Here is a 22,140-nt window from a genome sequence, read left to right on the forward strand (position 1 = left end):
GGAGTACTTAGAATTATACAAATAAGGTGATGAAAACAAAGGAATTTATTTCTGGGCCTGATGATAAATAGTCAATGCCCTGGTGAAGTACATGGTTCTGTTGCTTTGATCCGGGTTGGTACTGAGTGATGAGGATGGTGCTCTTTCCAGCTGGTTCTTGGGGATGGTGGGAAATGTGGGACATCCTACCCTCAATCCTTCTTAGCCCTTTTAAATTGGTGTTCCACTGCCCACATAGCCTACGTCGTATCCTGGACCATCCATATGACATTCCCATTCCCAACTATCTGTCGCATGGGTCATATCCCTCTGGAACAGCCATGAGCAAGTCTGGCCCACACCCAGCACATCCTACTCCAGTCCTGCCACAGGTGAAAACAGACATGCCATATACCAGATTTGCTGCAATTTTTGCACCAACAAATTGTTCACCTGAATCAATTGACCCTGTCAGACTGTGGCGAAGAATAGAGTTGACCACCCAGTGGTGGAATGCATTGCTGGGCACAACATGTTCAATTTCAATGGTTGATACACAACTTGTGCCATTTTGATTCCACCCCCCGCCAACTCCAACACTAGCTTCTCTGAACGACAAGGATGGGAGTTATTCTTGCAGCACATTCTTCCCCATAATTCTCCTGGCTTCAGTCTCTGTTAATCTTCTGCAGCCATACCCTCTTCCTAACAGTCTCCCCTCTTCTGTTCTGTTACCCAGTCCTAATCCACTCCCCCACATCACTATCATTATAAGTTGCACAAACACACTGGCTTCAATGCAATTTGTATCTCTAGCCCCTTGCACTAGTTCCCTCTCCCTCTCGTGTTCTGATCTTGTACACCAGCTGTTTGCCTCTAAGCCATCAGTCAGCCTTCCCCAGCCCTTCCTCCCACTGCCAACTTGTTTTCTCACATCACCCACTTTACTTGACTGAAGTCCTCACCCCAGGCTACCTGTCAAACTGCAGTCCCAGCACGGTGTGTTCATCCTGGCAAGCTGACACAATGTAGCTGTACATGTGTTTGTGTAGGGGGGGGGGGGGGGGGGGGGGGGGGAGGAGTGGGAGTGTCTGCATGTACTGCATGTGTCCACTCTAAGTTGAAAAGGGAATCAAATTCAAGCTATCAAAGTTTTCATTTTTTTTGTGCGTGTGCCTGTTGATGACTCAACACTTCTATTATTCAGTGAGTTTTACCTTTATTATAAAATTATTTATTATCTGCCAGAACTATATTTACATTGCCAATAGGCTCCGTTACAGCCTAAAACTTCATGTCATTCTTCCTTACTTACTGTCTCATAATTTACACCTGCTTTCTCTCTTCCACATTGTCTGTATTTTCCCTACATCTTCCTTCTTGCCTTTCTTATATATCCACATCACATAAGAAGTGGCTTTTCTAGCACCTTACAACATTGGTTGCTGCTGTTTCAACTGCAATACACTCTCTTCTTCTAGCCACCCGTCTGCCGGACCATAGTTAAACATCATCCAAGCAGGAAATTCTCACATTTCATTCTGAAATTGACCCATCCCTCCTCTACACACTACTACTATCATCATTTTATACCCGCCACTTATTTTACCATGCGCAATGATTGCAAACTTGAAAATGAATGTTATCATGTCACATAACTACCCTACAGCCCACAACACATCTCTTCCTGCATTTTCATTTTCTAAACCCACGATTTGTTAACCATAGCTCCCTTCACAGACATATAATGCTTTCATCTGCCCATTTCCTCAAACTATTTCATGTTTTTACTTTGGATTCCCCTCCTCTTCCCCTGTCATATTTCATCCAGTTTTATCTCAATATTTCACAGTGTTTTTCCATCACTCACTGATGTCAGTACATTTCTTTCCCCCTCCTGAGCACCATCCAATCCCACATGGTATCCTGCTCCATCCTTTTACATCTATATAGCCACAATATGATGAATGGCAATGGTACCTTTTACCATTGGTAGTTATTCTGTAACTATTTGGATCAGCTCAGAAAAATACAAAAATATCCCCATCCCTAGCTGAAACCTAGTCCCACATCCTTTTCTTAATGCTGCCTAAGCCATGGATCCCCTCCCCTCCCCCCATTCCACCCTGCTCAGAGACACCACAATGGCCATAAAAATTCCCTTTTCTGGACACCATCCCTCCTTTAATGATGATCAAATCTCCAGAAAATGTGCATCCCTGAGCACCTTCTGCTCAATACTGGTGCTGTGCAATCCCAACAATCTAACCCACATCTGCCAAATTGAAACTTTTGCCCTTCAATGCATGGGCACAAAAAACATCACCTCCAAAAATTATCACATTTACTGACATCCTACTCCTACTTCTACCTCAGGCTGCCACTACCCATCAAAGACTAACCTACCCTGCGAACTATTTTATCAATCTCATATAGAACCTAAAAGAGGCCTCACTGACCATCTGCGACATCGCTCATAAGCCCTTCCAACATACCACAAAACCCAGCACCTAAAATGATATTGTCAACCTACCCACCAAAAACCTAAACACTATGGAAGGTTCCGTCCTATACACAGGCCTCATCTTCAGCCCTACACTTAAATTCAGTCATGCTGCATTAATAAAAACTCTACTCTCCTTCTTCCAATCCTTATAATGAAAACACTTCTTTGTTACCAAACACTACAACCAAAGCCTATCTAATCCCAATATTGAAGCTTCCTTTCCCCAATTGATACCACCATTCATCCACGACCCTCCCCCCTCAGCCCCTAACCATGGCCTCGTTACCTTCCAGGAATTGTGGTGCTCCATGTTTTATTGAGCAGCGTCTTCCTTATTTCCTGCTTAAGCAACATCAGGCAGGCCATAATAGTATATGATTTGATTATGTAATTTTCTTTATATGATGTGTGTACTCAAATGTTGATTTTATGTTTCGTGTTGTATGTAGGACATCATGACAGGTGGTTTATCAGAGGTAAACAGACACAGTAAATCAGCAGTGCAGATCATTATCCACAAGACCACTGACAGTCCACAATGGTGAGAACATCAGGTCATTGTTGTCAGCAGCATCTCTACATCTACATCTACATCTACATGATTACTCTGCAATTCACATTTAAGTGCTTGGCAGAGCGTTCATCGAACCACAATCATACTATCTCCCTACCATTCCACTCCCGAACAGCGCGCGGGAAAAATTAACACCTAAACCTTTCTGTTCGAGCTCTGATTTCTCTTATTTTATTTTGGTGACCATTCCTACCTATGTAGGTTGGGCTCAACAAAATATTTTCGCATTCGGAAGAGAAAGTTGGTGACTGAAATTTCGTAAATAGATCTCACCGCGACGAAGAACGTCTTTGCTTTAATGACTTCCATCCCAACTCGTGTATCATATCTGCCACACTCTCTCCCCTATTACGCAATAATACAAAAGAAGCTGCCCTTTTTTGCACCCTTTCGATGTCCTCCGTCAATCCCACCTGGTAAGGATCCCACACCGCGCAGCAATATTCTAACAGAGGACGAACGAGTGTAGTGTAAGCTGTCTCTTTAGTGAACTTGTTGCATCTTCTAAGTGTCCTGCCAATGAAACGCAACCTTTGGCTCGCCTTCCCCACAATATTATCTATGTGGTCTTTCCAACTGAAGTTGTTTGTAATTTTTACACCCAGGTACTTAGTTGAATTGACAGCCTTGAAAATTGTACTATTTATTAAGTAATCGAATTCCAACGGATTTCTTTTGTAACTCATGTGGATCAACTTACCCTTATCGTTATTTAGCATCAACTGCCACCTGCCACACCATACAGCAATCTTTTCTAAATCGCTTTGCTACTGATACTGGTCTTCGGATGACCTTACTAGACGGTAAATTACAGCATCATCTGCGAACAACCTAAGACAACTGCTCAGATTGTCACCCAGGTCATTTATATAGATCAGGAACAGCAGAGGTCCCAGGACGCTTCCCTGGGGAACACCTGATATCACTTCAGTTTTACTCGATGATTTGCCATCTATTACTACGAACTGTGACCTTCCTGACAGGAAATCACAAATCCAGTCGCACAACTGAGACGATACCCCATAGGCCCGCAGCTTGATTAGAAGTCGCTTGTAAGGAACGGTGCCAAAAGCTTTCCGGAAATCTAGAAATACGGAATCAACTTGAGATCCCCTGTCGATAGCAGCCATTACTTCGTGCGAATAAAGTGCTAGCTCCGTTGCACATGAACTATGTTTTCTGAAACCATGCTGATTACGTATCAATAGATCGTTCCCCTTGAGGTGATTCATTATTTTTGAATACAGTATATGCTCCAAAACCCTAATGCAAACCGACGTCAATGATATAGGTCTGTAGTTCGATGGATTACTCCTACTACCCTTCTTAAACACTGGTGCGACCTGCGCAATTTTCCAATCTGTAGGTACAGATCTATTGATGAGCGAGCGGTTGTATATGATTGCTAAGCAGGGGGCTATTGTATCAGCGTAATCTGAAAGGAACCTAATCGGTATACAATCTGGACCTGAAGACATGCCCGTATCAAGCGATTTGAGTTGCTTCGCAACCCCTAAGGTATATACTTCTAAGAAACTCATGCTAGCAGCTGTTCGTGTTTCAAATTCTGGAATATTCCATTCGTCTTCCCAGGTGAAGGAATTGTGGAAAACTGTGTTCAATAACTCTGCTTTAGCGGCACAATCGTCGGTAACAGTACCATCGGCACTGCGCAGCGAAGGCATTGAATGCGTCTTGCCGCTTGTGTACTTTACATACGACCAGAATTTTTTCTGATTTTCTACCAAATTTCGAGACAATGTTTCGTTGTGGAACCTATTAAAAGCATCTTGCATTGAAGTCTGTACCAAATTTCGCGCGTCTGTAAATTTTATCCATCTTCAGGATTTCACGTTCTTCTGAACTTCGCATGCTTTTTCCGTTGCCTCTGCAACAGCGTTCGGCCCTGTTTTGTATACCATGGAGGATCAGTTCCATTTCTTACCAACTTATGAGGTATGAATCTCTCAATTGCTGTTGCTACTATATCTTTGAATTTGAGCCACATCTCGTCTACATTTGCATAGTCGGTTCAGAAGGAGTGGAGATTCTCTCTTAGGAAAGCTACTAGTGACACTTTATCCACTTTTTTAAATAAAATTATTTTGCGTTTGTTTCTGGTGGATTTGGAAGAAACGGTATTGAGCCTAGCTACAACGACCTTGTGATCACTAATCCCTGTATCAGTCATGATGCTCTCTATTAGCTCTGCGTTGTTTGTGGCTAAGAGGTCAAGTGTGTTTTCGCAACCATTTACGATTCGCGTGGGTTCGTGGACTAACTGCTTAAAATAATTTTCGGAGAAAGTATTTAGGACAATCTCGGAAGATGTTTTCTGCCTACCACCAGTTTTGAACAAGTATTTTTGCCAACATATTGAGGGAAGGTTGAAGTCCCCACCAACTATAACCGTATGAGTGGGGTATTTATTTGTTACGAGACTCAAATTTTCTCTGAACTGTTCAGAAACTATATCATCGGAGTCTGGAGGTCGGTAGAAGGAGCCAATTATTAACTTACTTCGGCTGTTGAGTATAACCTCCACCCATACCAATTCGCACGGAGTATCTACTTTGACTTCACTACAAGATAAACCACTACTGACAGACACACCACTCTACCACCAATTCTGCCTAATCTATCTTTCCTGAACACCGTCTGAGATTTCGTAAAAATTTCTGCAGAACTTATTTTAGGCTTTAGCCAGCTTTCTGTACCTATAACAATTTTGGCTTCTGTGCTTTCTATTAGCACTTGAAGCTCAGGGACTTTCCCAGCACAACTACAACAATTTACAACTACAATTCCGACTGTTCCTTGATCCAAGCACGTCCTGTATTTGCCATACACGGTTTGAGATTGCAGCCCATCCCGTACTTTCCTGAGGCCTTCTAACCTAAAAAACCGCCCAGTCCAGGCCACACAGCCTCCGCTACCTGTGTAGCCGCCAGCTGTGTGTAGTGAACTCCTGACCTATTCAGCGGAACCCGAAACCCCACCACCCTATGGCGCAAGTCAAGGAATCTGCAGCCAACACGGTCGCAAAACCATCTGAGCCTCTGATTTAGACCCTCCACCCAGCTCTGCACCAAAGGTCCGCAGTCGGTTCTGTCGACGATGCTGCAGATGGTGAGCTCTGCCTTCATCTCGTAAGCAAGACCGACAGCCTTCACAAAATAAGATAGCCGCTGGAATCCAGAGAGAATTTCCTCAGATCCAAAGCGACACACGTCATTAGTGCCAACATGTGCCACCACCTGCAGCTGGCTGCACCCTGTGCTCTTCATGGCATTCAAAAGGACCCTTTCCATATCAGGAATGACTCCACCTGGAGTGCACACGGAGTGCACACTGGTCTTCTTCCCCCCTTAGCCGCCATATCCCTAAGGGCCCCCATTACGCGCCTAACATTGGAGCTCCCAACTACCAATAAGCCCACCCTCTGCGACTGCCCGCACCTTGAAGGCTGAGAATCATCCTCTGAAGCAGGGCAGGCAGCTGCATCTGGCTCAGACAGAGACAGTACCTGAAACCTGTTTGTCAAACGCACCGGGGAGGCTTTCTGATCAGCCTCCAGGGACGTCTTTCGCTGCCTGCCACACCTTGGAACGACCTCCTAATCAACCACAGGTGAGAGCTCAGACCCACTGTGGGCAGCAACCAGGGCAACCACAGCGGCAGACCGATCTGGGGACAGACAGGACGAGGTTGACATCCCTGTGATATCCAAGTCCGGCTCCCCACAGTGGTGCCCATTGGTAACAGCTTCAAGCTGCGCGATCGAAGTCAGTTCCGCCTGCAACTGTGAGCAAAGGGATGCCAACTCAGCCCTCATCCGAACACAGCAATCACAGTCCCTGTCCATTCTAATCGATGTTGAACAACAGTTACTGAAACACGAGTCCATGCCTAGATAACGCAAGGGAAACACGCAAAGAATGTATGAACTAACCTGTACAAATGCCTAAAAACTGCGCTACAATCCGCCTGAATTTACGATTACAATAAATAAAACTCAAAATTACACCTCCTATACGAAACTATGTAACAAATAAGTCAGGTAGGAGTATACGACTTGCTGCTGTCAGCTGCTGATCCAACAGTGGCAGGGAGCATCTCTATATATCATTAAAAATTGATGTTTGAAATGAATAAATGAAAATGTATCAGTTCTATTGTGTGTTGTTAACATTTTCTAAATAAAAAGAGAGTTAATGAAATGTGTGTTAACTATATCTATGGATGGGTGTAGCAATTATACCACTGAACTATATTGAAGTTTCTGGATTTGGACTTACTGCAAGAAAACGTCTGAAAGCAATGCTTTTTGGGAAGCTTACAGCTTCAACTTAAATCTTCTACTGATTATTGAAATCAATTTTGAAATTATTCAGGAGTCAATTATATCCACAGGTGTGATGCATGTCGAAAGGCACTGTAAGAGTTTTTCTGATTTGTGAAGAAGTCTGAATTTGATTTGGGAAAGTTAAATTACTGAAAATATAAACTTCTTGTTATGAATTGTGGTTTATTTGTCTCATAATGTACATACTCTAAATCATTTGATTCAGGTACAGAAGACACATCAAATTGTGGTACATTTCACCATGAACAAAGAACAGCTGATGTTAACAAACAGTATCATAAAAATAATGCAATTTTGTTATATGCACATACAATAAAATCTGACACTTAATCACCCCTTGTATCATTTCATCCTCTATGAATTCTTCTGTCGAATAGTAGCATTTCTCCAACAGAATCTGCTGTAGTCTCATTTTTAAAATTTTTGACTTCACATTGAATATGTTTTTGTCTATGAACTTGTTATGTATTGCCACCCCCATAAAGTGACAAACTTTGAACAACATAGCAAAATAGCTTCACTCTATAGCTTGAGTGAAAATTTGATCCTGGTGGTTATTGAAAACATGGCACTATGGCTACATAAACTTTTCATTCTGCAACAGAATCTGTAAAGCTTACTTATTGACATTGTCAAAACAGAGATGTGTTTGACAGTAATTGAGGCGTCATGTCACCTCCCGCCGGATGTTCGAGTCATCCCTCAGGCATGTGTGTGTGTGTGTGTGTGTGTGTGTGTGTGTGTGTGTGTGTGGTGTGTGTGTGTGTGTGTGTGTGTGTTTTGTTCTTAGCATACGTTAGTTTAAGTAGCGTGTAAGTGTAGGTACCGATGACTTAAGAAGTTTGGTCCCTTAGGTATTCACACACAGTCTCTTCAGTGACAAGAATTCCCATGCTCAATGTGTTGAAAGTCTCACTAAAGCTCTCACAGACCTAGTCCATAAACAGATTTACTGTGACTCCCATCATCCTTCCACTATTCCAAAGCACCAAGCACAAAGGAGCACCCTCCTCTCATCACCAACATTATCCTAGATAGGAGCAATTCAACCATGCCCTTCACCAAATCTTCCACCACCTATCATTCTGTTTGAAAATGAGGGAATTCCTACCCACAACCATTACAATCATTTCTGCCCCTCCTAAAATGGTATTCTGCCACCCACCCAATGTATACAATTTTCTGGTCCAGTCTGATGCCGCTTACACTCAAGTTTCCAAGTCCTTGCCACATAGGTCATATCTCTGTGGAAGACCTGCCAAATTCACCATCCAGCACATCCTATTCCAGTCCCATCACAGTCTTATCCTCCTCCATCAGAGGCAACGCCACAGGTCATGCAGGCTTCTAAAGGTCTTGCATTTGTCTTCTAGCCATACCTTGACAGTCATTTTGCATTTGTCTCAGTCTCATTCATTAGGCGTCAACACACTGACTTAAATTGGTATCACTTGATTATCCAACAAAATTAATTTTAATTAGTCGATACAAACTTCAGTTGCTTGATTTTTGCTTGAAATGTAAAAAATTAATCAGTAACTAAGAAACAAGGGATTTTTTCACATGTGTGTTAATATAGTTAGTTGTTTTTTTAGGACTACATTGTGCTAATGCTGCATAATCTTTATTAGTTTGTAAATCCCATTACTTGGCAGAGCAATACATTTGTGGAAGAGGCAGATGACCATTCAGATTTGGCACAACAATAAAATATGAAATCACACAACTGTTTATTAACCATCAAGAATTTCAAAATTTCAGCATCAGACTGAAACTGAGGAATAAAGTGTACAAAGAAATTAACACTAACAAAAATATACATACTAACCCAAGTATGCATCTTAGAACTAAGTGATGTAATTGTAAATCCAAGAACTAAGTGATGTAATTGTAAATGATGTTTTTCACAAAATTATTAAGTGGTTCTCAGCAAACGGACTCTCTTTAAATTTTGATAAAACACAGTATATACAGTTCCGTACAGTAAATGGCAAAACTCCAGTAATAAATATAGAATTTGAACAGAAGTCTGTAGCTAAGGTAGAATTTTCAAAATTTTTAGGTGTGTCCATTGATGAGAGGTTAAACTGGAAGCAACACATTGATGGTCTGCTGAAACGTCTGAGTTCAGCTACGTATGCTATTAGGGTTATTGCAAATTTTGGTGATAAGAATCTCAGTAAATTAGCTTACTATGCCTACTTTCATTCACTGCTTTCGTATGGCATCATATTCTGGGGTAATTCATCGTTGAGTAGAAAAGTATTCATTGCACAAAAACGTGTAATCAGAATAATTGCTGGAGCCCACCCACGGTCATCCTGCAGACATCTATTTAAGGATCTAGGGATCCTCACAGTAACCTCACAGTATATATATTCCCTTATGAAATTTGTTGATAATAATCCAACCCAATTCAAAAGTAATAGCAGTGTGCATACCTATAACACCAGGAGAAAGGATGATCTTCACTATGCAGGGTTAAATCTGACTTTGGCACAGAAAGGGGTAAATTATGCTGCCACAAAAGTCTTTGGGCACCTACCAAACAGCATCAAAAGCCTGACAGATAGCCAACTAACATTTAAAAATAAATTAAAAGAATTTCTAGATGACAACTCCTTCTACTCATTGGCTGAATTTTTAGATATAAAGTAAGTTAAAAAAAAAAAAAAAAAAAAAAAAAAAAAAAAAAAAAAAAAAAAACTTAATCATTAGTGTCATGCAATATTTTGTGTAATGTAATTTCTTGTACAGACATCTTTTATTAACCTGACACGTTCCACATCATTACGAAGTGTCGTATTCATGATCTATGGAACAAGTATTAATCTAATCTAATCTAATCTAATCTAATCTTAGTCCTCCATATACAGAATTTACAATTGATATCATATGTACATTTAAATCAAACTTTAGTAAAAATATTACAAATGTAAGTACACAGAATGCATATAATACCAGACTCATCTCATATAAGCATATTTGACAGTGCTGTTGCCTATTTGAAGAGAACCGGTGCCAAAAAGACAGTGGTGATTAAGCTATCTAAGAAGTAAATGAAGGCTGGTAGGGGCTGTTAGCAATGCTCACAGAAATGAAGTCAAAGAGTTACTTTAAGAAAGACTATAGATTGTGATAAACTGCATGGCAGAACATCATAAAAGCCTGACAGAGATACAATTTATGTTACTTTTGTGCAGAAGAAACTCATATACTGATAATAAGTAAAATTTATATAGCATGAAATTGTACTGTTAGGTAACGTCATGAACATTGTAACAAAAAGAGTCATTATTCAATAATCAAAGCAGAAGACATGTTTGCAACAACCAACTGATGGTCATACAATGTAAATATTAAACCAATAAAGACCACAAATAAAATAAGTTTTGGAAGAATAAGTTTACAACCATCAAAAACTAAAATCTTACACCAGGAAATATAGTCATATCACAATATTTGAACGTATAATAAAAGACATACAATAGAACAATGTAGCGAAGCCTATATGAGTGGCAACAATGTGAAATAAAAAGTAAGATAATATTGCAATTAAATGCTTTTTTTAAATAAAAAAAATAAAAAAAAGACTTAAAGGTATAGTGTTTGACCATAACAACAGTCCAGCCCAGCTGTTATCAGTTTACAACCATAACGAACTACAATGTTACAAGTGTATGACCAACTGCAGCCACATTAAAATAGTCGAACATGTAATGAATGACATACAATAGAAGTATTTGGGAAAGCATAGATGAGTGGTAACAATCTGAAATAAAATAGAAATTAATATTATTTTTTATTTTTATTTTGTAATTCAGAATGTATACACGGACAAGAAAAAAAAATCCTGGATTTCCCATTTAAAAATACACTTTCTCCCAGATAAAAGTACACTTTTTCCATGTTAAGTGACAGTATACTTTCCCTCAGAATTGTAAAACTTATCAATTCTTTGAAGGGTTAAGGTTTTACGCATCGGCTTGAATTTCCTGGCACATTAGTAAACCACTGCGAGTGAAAAAATAGAAAGATATTTGATGTGCAGCAACAAGTATGCTGTATATTTTCATATTACAAAAGTACAGATGCGAATTCCACCAAACACAGCACGTTAGTTTCCAAAACGTTGAAATCAAGATAGCGATGTGCGTTTGTAAGTAGCTCGTGCCACATGATCTCATCAGCCAATGAAAGCAGATATTCAAAGCATAGTATACATGATGTAGTCAGTCCTCACCATGAAAGCAGAAATTTAGTGCATAAAAGATGTGATGTAGTCAGTCAACAGCAAAATCACTGTTAAGTAGTGTGAATAAACAAGTAGGAAAATTTAATGGTGTAATAAATATACAAGTGTGGCCACAAGAAACTCTAGGCTTTCGCATATAATACTGGTCTCAAAGATCAATAAGCCACCAGAAATGCTAAGCTTCCACATATAAATTGTTCTTTTTGTTGCGTGTGTTACACTTTAATATACATCACAGAAATGTGCAAGCAAAATTTTAAATAAAGTTTTAAATGAGAGTCAAACACTCTGTGGTTTAAGAAATTCAGTACACATTCTCATACGCAACATAATTCATCTTGTTTAAAAGGAAATTTACAGTGAAAGTGACGCTTTTAAAATCACCATTTGCAATATTTTCCTGCGAGCAGGTTCATTTCAGCAGTTGCCATTGACCACCAGTAAACTGTCATTACTGTGCATGTGCAGCTACAATGATGTAGGAAGCCTGTATGTTTGTACATTTGAAGCATTAAGAGATCTTACATTATGTCGTTAAGGAAACAGGACATCACATGATACCCCAAGACCATCCAAATTTTGTAAACCATACTAAAATACATAATTCTGCTTAAAGTGCACATTCATATGTCTAGATTCACAATGAAGTAGGCCCCAACCTCATATTAAGCTTTTCAGTGTGGTTTTCAGGATGTGAAAGTACTGCATTATTTCATGTTTGGTGTTTATTATGACATAATACTTCACATGCCAGAAGATGAAAACGTGTGTTTGAAATCCAGCAATAAAGTTGAAACTACCCAATAGTCTGGAATGACAGACTTCATTTCAAATAAACTGACTCCCTCAGCGAAAAAGATTAGTGACAGCCAAATTTCTTTAGAAAACTGACAAAAATAACTTCATCATTCTGCAAGGCAATTAATGCTTGACTGTCAAATCCCTGGAAATAAAATAAAACATAAAAACCAATATTAATAATGTATTTTAGCTTTCCATAAATATGTGAATGTATTTTAATTCAACTGATGGCTCCCGGCCACATAAACCCAATTTTGTTTTCATATGACGTGAGAGCTGTAAATGAAGCGGAAACAGCCGAATCACTATATGTAATACTGTGTGCCAGAAAAATTTATCCAGGTAGCATCCAACTGCTTGTCACAACCAATACAGCCAACAGCCACACTTCAATTAGCCAGAAGCACGAGAATGTACTGAACATAGGCCACTCAACTGCGAAGCTATAAGAGTCCACTGGTATCTTCTCTAAAGAAAGTTAATGTAAACAGTTTGACATCACACTCATCACAAGCAGTTTGTTGCTATGAAGTATTATGTAGTCTTTCATCCTAATGCATTTAACACATCTGCTATTTGTAGACGCTTGTGTGTGCAGTGTGTTTTGTTGTAAATGGCACAATTACTTCACAACTTTGAAGATTTAGTTTCTTTCCTTTCTCCCTTTTTCATTGCTGCAGTATAATTCTGCAGAGTGGGATATAGGAATATTCGTTGTTAGACTATCAGTTCTTAGCAATCAAAATTCCAAAAATGTAACTGAAAACTACAACACTGAAAAATTCTTAGAATTATAAAAAATTCGCGTGTTTTTCCCCGTTTTCTCTCAGATGAAAAAATTCCTGGGTTTTTCCTGGATTTCCTGGTTGTCCCAGGGCATGTACACCCTGTATTAAAAAGCATAATGGTATAATATTGGACAGTGTGAAGGCAAAAACAATCTTTGCATATTGTGGTTGATGATGCAGAATCAGGATCATTAGATGCCAAAAGTTGATGCCTAGGCATGCATGATATTGATATAGTGGTCATACTACTTATACATGTAGTTATACATAATGTAATGCAAACATATATAACAGTATGGAAACAAAGAATTATATGTAACAAAAATAAATTTTTTGAAATTTTAGCAAACCCCAAATATTTAACTTTCATAACACTAAGCACAGTGTAATGAACAAGTAATGTAACTGTATTCAAAACAGGAAGTTAAATTTACTGCTTATGGCTAATCTAAGCATCTTAGAGCAACTGCGTCAAGTTGAGTTTCTCATTATGAGTATATTAAATTTAATTTCTTGTTTTGAATATAGTTACATTACATGTACATTACACTGTACCTCATGAAATGTTCCACATCCACGAGGACCTCCTCAGCACGGATCTATGGAATGAAAAACTAATCTAGTCTAACATTTAGGGTTCACTACTATTTCAAAGAGGTTATTTTTGTTACATAAAATTTAATCATAAAGAATGAAATGTAATAGTATTTGTCTGATGTAAAGTTCCTCTTTGACTTCATTTCTACAGCCAATGCTAGTGCCACCTACTGACCTTTGTTAACTTCTTAGATAGCTTAATGACCACTGTCTACCTGGCACTGGTTCTCTTCAAATAGACAGCTGCACCATCAAACATGCTTATATGAGATGAGCTCTGTATTATATTCAGTCAATGTGCTCACTTTTGTGAGATTTTTACTAAAGTTTGACATAAATATAAGTACAATATCAACTGAAAATTCAGTATATGGATCACTAATATGCCTACATAAGTTATTTATGTATATAATTGTTATTTTTAATTTCTTTGTACACTTTATACTACAGTTCCAGTCTGCTGATGAAATTTTGAAATGTGAAATGCTTAATAAGGAATTGTACGATCAAGATCTTCCCATATTTCAAAGTTTCTAAATAAATTTATTATACACACAACAGCATAAAAAAAGTAAGGGAATGGCTGAAAAATAATGTAACCACTCTTTTTTTTCTCCCTGTTTCCTTTGTTTAAGTTGTTTTTCCCATGAATGTACTACAATATTAACTTACCATAAAATTTAATCATAAATGATAAAATGTAATAGTCTCCATTAAATACAGAATAAGTGAAACTATTGTTAACGTTAGCCACTAATCAAAATAACATTTAAGTGCGAAAAATGACAGGAACTTTAACCACGTACCAATCACCAGCTCTACAACCACGCAAGTGCGTGTGTGTGTGTTTGTGTGTGTAGGTGTGCACGTCCACATGAGAGAGAGAGAGAGAGAGAGAGAGAGAGAGAGAGAGAGAGAGAGAGAGAGAGAGAAGCAGGAAAAGAGCAGGGGCAGAGGGAGGGAGTGATGAGAGGGATGGATTCAATTGGCATAGAGAGAAAGAAGGTAAGAGTTGACTGATGTTCTACAAATTTCACACAGTAGGTATGCAAAACATAGCTTATTCTCCTACCTGATAACACGTGTTGTCTGTACATTTGGCTCTTTTCGATGAGGACGGTTTGCAGAGTCCATTAATCCACTCAAAACCACACGACGAAATACTCCACCATGGGCTTCCTTAATATAAGTCATAAGTTGCCGCACATCTCCATACAATGCCTGAAAATGTGAATAAAAGAAAAACACCAGTTCATGTGAACTGGTTTTCAAATAACATAACGTTGTACCAGCACTAGGATATACTCAGGTAATGATGGCGAAAGTATGCTCAAATTTTTATGTGCTTACATAATGATTTTCAAATAGTTACCAAACTAGGTACTGTACATAATTTTTCTTGTAGTGATGCTAGTATTAATATCTTGTACCTGTATTATCATATAAGCAACAGTCTATGTCAAAAAATTGGTGCTCCCATTTGTATATGACAAATGTTGAATGGAAAATTGGTTAGTTAATAAATTTCTGTTTCTGCTGTCACTGAAATATGATACAAAGCAATTTAATTATCCTGCTCATCCCTTCTGTCTCCCCTTACCAGGGTCCTGCATGATTTTTCTGAGATGTACCCATTCTCCTAAACCTCTTCAGTCCTTTTCCCTTCACACACCTTCCTTCCCCGTCAACTCTTCTGTTGGAGGAAGGAGCCACTGGCTCTGGAAGCTTGCATAAGTTAAACATTTGTGTGTGTGCGTATGTTCTATCACCACCACTTGGTGAGTACATTTTCTTATCTATCCAATTACATGTATGTTTGTAGCTTCAGAAATCTGAATTTTTCAGTGGTTTTCTCCTAGTTACTGGATTCAGCCATTGTGTAACTACTATTACTTCTGTTTTTTTTAACTAACTGAAGCTTCTTTCAGTTCTTAGATAATACATACTCATCTGCAACTGAATCTGAGGTAACTGCTCTGTTGGAGAGAGAGCATTCCTATCACTATGGCAGTTAATAGTTTGGTATGGCACAACTTGGATGTCATCAGCATTTGTTGCAATACACATCATCATCATCATCAACATCAGTTTTCTGCTCCAGTTGCCCTGGTGTGGCTTACTGGTGTTCTCCAGTTGTGTCTTTCCATGTACCATCCTTTTCTCAGCACGGTATCCCAGCTGACTCTCCTTGTTTCTATATCCTCTTTCACTTGTTGCAGCCATCGTGTCCTTTATCTTCCTACTGGTGTTTACCAGTCATGTCTGTATATAGTTTTTGTTCTGCTATCCTTCCCTTGTCAGGTAATTTGACAAACTGTCTCAAATGGGCCACTGTCACTTCTTCTTTCAACTAGGTGTACACTGCAGCTCCTCCTCTTAGTTTTTTATTTCTTACCCTATATTTCCTAGTTTTCTGGACAATAGGTTGTAAGAACTTCATGTATGCAGCTTGATGATACTTATTGATCCGTTAGGTTGTTGTGCAGGTTTCTAGGACCTATGGTATTATGGGGATTCTGATTTTAAGGGGACTTATTTGTTCCACAGTAGACATCAACCTTGATGGTATAACTGGGCTGATTTATGAGTTCAGCTACTGATCTTATGCTGCATCCTGTTACCGAGTAAAATGATGCATCTAAGATATTTCTATTGGTTTACTGTGTCTCTTTGAGCCAAATATTACCTTTCTTGTTCAACCATTAGATTGACATGCAACCTTTTTTCAGTTACCTACTGTTAACCAGTGCCCTTTAATTACTTCCTTGTTCTTGGTCAGCAAAAGTTTGTAGAAGTTTGACTTTGGGCCATGAATGTTTTGTTTCTGGCTGCTGCCAGACTCAGTTATCCAGTACAGAATGCTGTGTACAACAGGTAAGCATTGTGCAAGGCTTGTTGTCCATCTTGAGGTGCGCGCAAGAAATACCATTTGCAGTGAGTGACGAAATGCTTACAGGCCCATCGACTGCTTGGAGGATAAGTGGTAGTACATTATAGAGTGAGGCCAGAAAAATTATTAACTAGTTGTAGCATACACAGGTGTAAGCTACAGCACTGCTTGTAGAATTAGAAAATTTTGCAAAGATAATCCTGGGAAATCACCAGGAACTCTAGAAGAAAAGAGGTAAATAACAGTTCAGTTCAGTTCAAATTACATTTCGACAGTACTCTGAAACTACCTTCCACTTTAACTGAATTAGTTTAAATGGTTAATTAAGTTTGTATGTGTAAAGGCTGAGAAAATACCAGTACTGATACTGTTTACATAACAAATTCAGATCCCCAGGGAGGAATTGACTCTTTTTAACTCCTGTATAAATGCAATTGTGCAGATTATGTTCCTGGGTACTGCAAATAGTGAAGCAAAAGAACGGGAACATTTCCACAATCTAATAACACTAGAAGTGATGAAGGAATGAAACTGCATTTATAGTAATTGAAACCTTAAAACCTTGCTATTTACGAAAAATTGATGGTATTTATCATTTTTTTAAAAATTACACCCATTAGATTGTGTTCTCCTGTATGAATACATTCATGAAATCTGCTGCTGAGATTCTTCATTGGGCGCAACATCTCATCTGGGACACTGTGAATTGCATCCCGAATTCTCTGTTTTAACTCATCCAGCGTTCTTGGTCAAGTCGTGTAGACTTGGCTCTTGAAGAAACCCCACAAGAAAAAATTACAAACGGATAAGCCTGGCGATCTAGGGGGCCAGGGAATGTTACCGAATTATGAAATTGCATGGTTGTCAAACAATTCTTGCACAAATGCCATTGATTGCCCTGCACTGTGTGATGTTGCTTTTTCCTGTTGCAACCAGGCTTCTTGAACGTTTGGAAATTTGTTCAATGCAGGTGTAATGAAAGTTCGTAACATCTCCAAATAATAATTGACAATTCCAGTTATTGTGTTTCCCTCTTCATTTACAAAAAATTACAGTCCGATAATCCCCTGTCATGAAACACCACACCATAATGTCACCTTACTAGCATGTGAAGGGCACTCATTAGGAGTTGTGTTTGCCCAGTAACACTAGTTCTGTTTATTCACATAACCTGTGAGATGAAAATGTGCCTCATCTGACTTCCACAACTTGTTTAGAAATTCATCGTCATTGTTTATTTTTGTTATCATTTGTTGACAGAATCCTAATCGTAACCTGTAATCGTTGTCCTTCATTTGTTGAACCATCTGTAGTATGTACAAAATTTTAAATCAAGATGAAGACTTCTGTGAACACTCTCCCAGGACACTCCAACCACTGCTGCTTGCTTACAAACTGAACGCCATGGGCCCCGTAAGACAGGCTTACGTACAACATCAATGTTCGATGAAGAATGTACACTTCTGGGTCGCTCTGTTGATTTCTTCTTGAGGGCAGATCAAGTCTCTTCACAGTAATTAATCCAACATTTTATCATATGTTTTCATGGAACGGCATCATGATGTCCTAAATTATAAAAACGTCAAAACTCCCTCTGCACTGCTACCAAACAATCATTGTTTTTATAAAACATTTTTATGGCTAATGCATGCTGTTGTTGATTCCATTGATCCATGAATACTGATATGTCAGACTGTTAACTCGCTGTCATGAACCTGCAGTACTGCCACTATTCCGTGGCTCCCACTACTAATTTCTAACTGAAACTTCAGTAATGTTGCTAGATCACTTTAAATAACTAAAGAAAGATGGAATATTAGATTAATATGAAAGTAAATAATAGATACAGTTCTTCCTCAGACTGATTTAAGTGCTGACATGTCTGGCTTGTAATCCAAAGAAAGTTTGTGATAATTAAAGCGTTGATCCCACAATAAGTAGCTGTTTGTAGCAGTTCACATATCCTAAAGCACACACCAAAGCAAACAGAAGTATATCATCTTGAATACAATCATGTATATGAGTACTATTCTGGGTGTTGGGTTTAATCTTTGGAGATACTCTATAAAGTATGAAATTTAAGAACTGGTGTAATAGCTGACTGAAGCAAGTTTTTGTTTTCATCTCACTGCACACAATTTATTTAATCAGGAATATATCATAAAAAGCAAAACTGTATTCTCATACTTTCAGTAGAGAAGCTAAAAATGGCAGTTAAACTCATACAAAAAAAGTACACACACACTTATGCTATAAAGGGTTTTAAAATTTAAATGTACACTGAATGAGATGATACACGTTTCTACCTATACTCACTAAATTTTCCTGTGTTTTGAGGTCCTTGTGTGAGTTTACAAGACGTGTTACAAGTGCTTTGAAGACACTCGCTATAACATGTCCTTCAACTCCTCGACTGCCACCTCCAGCGAGTCCAGCACCAAAATTTGTTGCATAACCGCCTTGTGCACCTGCATCCGGAGACTTACTGCAGTTTCTTTTCTGGTCAGCACGTCCACCACATATGTCTTGAAAACAAAATTCATTACTGTATTGCAGTCCCTCCATGGCTCTGAAGGGTTTTCGAGCATATACTGTATTCAAACATTATGAATCACCTTGAAGGGAACGATCTATTGATACGTAATCAGCATGGTTTCAGAAAACATAGTTCTTGTGCAACGCAGCTAGCTCTTTCTTCACATGAAGTAATGGCTGCTATCAACAGGGGATCTCAAGTTGATTCCGTATTTCGAGATTTCCGGAAAGCTTTTGACACCGTTCCTCACAAGCAACTTCTAATCAAACTGCGGGCCTATGGGGTAGCAATTCAGTTGTGTGACTGGATTCCTGATTTCCTATCACAAAGGTCGCAGTTCGTAGTAATAGATGACAAATCATCGAGTAAAACTGAAGTGATATCAGGTGTTCCCCAGGGAAGCATCCTGGGACCTCTGCTGTTCCTGATCTATATAAATGACTTGGGTGACAATCTGAGCAGTTCTCTTAGGTTGTTCGCAGATGATGCTGTAATTTACCGTCTAGTAAGGTCATCCGAAGACCAGTATTAGTTGCAAGGCAATTTAGAAAAGATTGCTGTATGGTGTGGCAGGTGGCAGTTGACGCTAAATAACGAAAAGTGTTATGTGATCCACATGAGTTCGAAAAGAAATCCGTTGGAATTTGATAACTCGATAAATAGTACAATTCTCAAGGCTGTCAATTCAACTAAGTACCTGGGTGTTAAAATTACAAGCAATTTCAGTTGGAAAGACCACACAGATAATATTGTGGGGAAGGCGAGCCAAAGGTTGCGTTTCATTGGCAGGACACTTAGAAGATGCAACAAATCCACTAAAGAGACAGCTTAAACTACACTCGTTCGTCCTCTGTTAGAATATTGCTGTGCGGTGTGGGATCCTTACCAGGTGGGATTGACGGAGGACATCGAAAGGGTGCAAAAAAGGGCAGCTCATTTTGTATTATCATGTAATAGGGGAGAAAGTGTGGCAGATATGATAAGCGAGTTGGGATGGAAGTCATGAAAGCAAAGACATTTTTTGTCGCAGCGAGATCTATTTATGAAATTTCAGTCACCAACTTTCTCTTCCAAATGTGAAAAATTTTGTTGAGCCCAACCTACATAGGTAGGAACAATCATCAAAATAAAATAAGAGAAATCAGAGCTCGAACAGAAAGGTTTAGGTGTTTGTTTTTCCCGCGCCCTGTTCGGGAGTGGAATGGTAGAGAGATAGTATGAATGTGGTTCGATGAACCCTCTGCCAAGCACTTAAATGTGAATGCAGAGTAATCATGTAGATGTAGATTATTAAATACATCTATGTACTAGCCACACTCTTTTTTGCATCTTCTTAGCCCCAGATCAGCAAAATTCTGAATATTTCATGCTGGTAGATGTTTATTAATGTGTGAAAGTCCCTTTGTGTCAACTTTGTAAAGGAGATAGACTCACTCTTGGCTTGGGTTTCCTAATTTGCCAATGCAGAAAACTGATGCTGGTCAAACCTTTAAATGTTCCACAAATAATGGAGGAACATCACAGAGGAAGCAGAGTTCCATGTTACAAATCTACTAATGAACACACATGTTCCTCTTTTTCAAATGAATATAATTTTGCAGTTTTTATGGGTTGTATTGAGGATTGCATCTGTATAAGTCATTCCCTCAGTAATAAATGGGGTTTCTTGTTATTTCTTTGTAACCAAAAATTTTATTTTGGTTTTTAAGAATTATGTTATCAAAACATAATCTTGAAGATTTGATCTGTGGATGTACCACACTTCCACTAACAGTGACATCAAAAGAGTAAGAAATCAATGCAAGGGGCATGCTTAAACATTAAATGGATGTATACAGGACAATAATTACAGTAATTGTAAATGGTTTAAATTAGGAACTGATTTAATTAAAAGCATTGTGCCCTCACAAAAATAAGAGAAATTTGTCAACTTTTGTAGTCAAACATTAGTATAGTACAGTAGTAGCATTTGGTAATTACTGCATTTAAATAAGTTGTGCCAGAATAAGTAATAAAATCATTCCTGGGCACTTACAGGCACCGTCCATGAGCACCCTTTTGGGTGTCAGTTTTAATCCTTGTAGGTAGTCTAAATATAGGAAATGTGAGGATATTAAATCTATGTCTACATGACTACTCTGAAATTCACATGTAAATCCTTGGATGAAGTTTCACTCAATTTCTCTACCATACCATTCTCAAACAGTGTGCAGGAAAAACGGACACTTAAATCTTTCCATGCAACCTCTAATTTCCTTTATTTTTATGACAATGATAATTTCTCCCTGTTAGGTGAGTCAACAAAATATTTTCACATTCCGAGAAGAAAGGTGATGATTGAAATTTCTTAAAAAGATGGCGCCACAATAAAAAATGTCTTTATTTTAATGAATGCCACCCCAACTCGCATATTTTATCTGTGACACCTCTCCCCGGTTTTTCAATCATACAAAATGAGCCACCTGTTGTGAACTTTCTTGATCTCTTCCATCAATCTTATTTGGTAAGGATCCTGTACCACACAGCAATACTCTAGCAGTGGATGAACAAGCATAGTGTATGCAGTCTCTTTAGCAGCCCTGTTGCATCTTCTAAGTGTTCTACCAATAAAAGACTTTCACTACCATATTATCTACATGACTGTTCCAACTTAAGTTGCTTGTAGTTGTTATTATTAGGTATTTGATTGAACTGACAGCCTTTAGATTTCTGTGATTTATCATGTACTGAAATTTAACAGATTTCTTTTAGTACTTATGTGGATGACCTAAGACTTTTTCTTATTCAGATACAACTGCCCTTTTTGTACCATATGGATACTATGTCTAAGTGATTTTGAAATTTTAAT

General features: G+C 38.6%; 1 protein-coding gene across 4 annotated transcripts in view; it reads right to left on the minus strand.

Annotated features, from left to right (window-relative positions):
* The window catches only part of LOC126278568 (protein unc-80 homolog), a 953,735-nt gene that overhangs the window by 467,124 nt on the left and 464,471 nt on the right, over window positions 1–22,140 (minus strand). For all 4 annotated transcript variants that reach the window (XM_049978772.1, XM_049978771.1, XM_049978773.1 and 1 more), the window contains 2 exons: window positions 19,073–19,281; window positions 14,939–15,087 (listed from right to left, as the gene is read on the minus strand). In XM_049978772.1, the coding sequence (XP_049834729.1) occupies window positions 14,939–15,087; window positions 19,073–19,281 (358 nt within the window). The remainder of the gene's footprint in view (window positions 1–14,938; window positions 15,088–19,072; window positions 19,282–22,140) is intronic.

Source organism: Schistocerca gregaria, chromosome 6, assembly GCF_023897955.1.
Source record: "Schistocerca gregaria isolate iqSchGreg1 chromosome 6, iqSchGreg1.2, whole genome shotgun sequence".
Classification (NCBI taxonomy): Eukaryota; Metazoa; Arthropoda; class Insecta; order Orthoptera; family Acrididae; genus Schistocerca; species Schistocerca gregaria.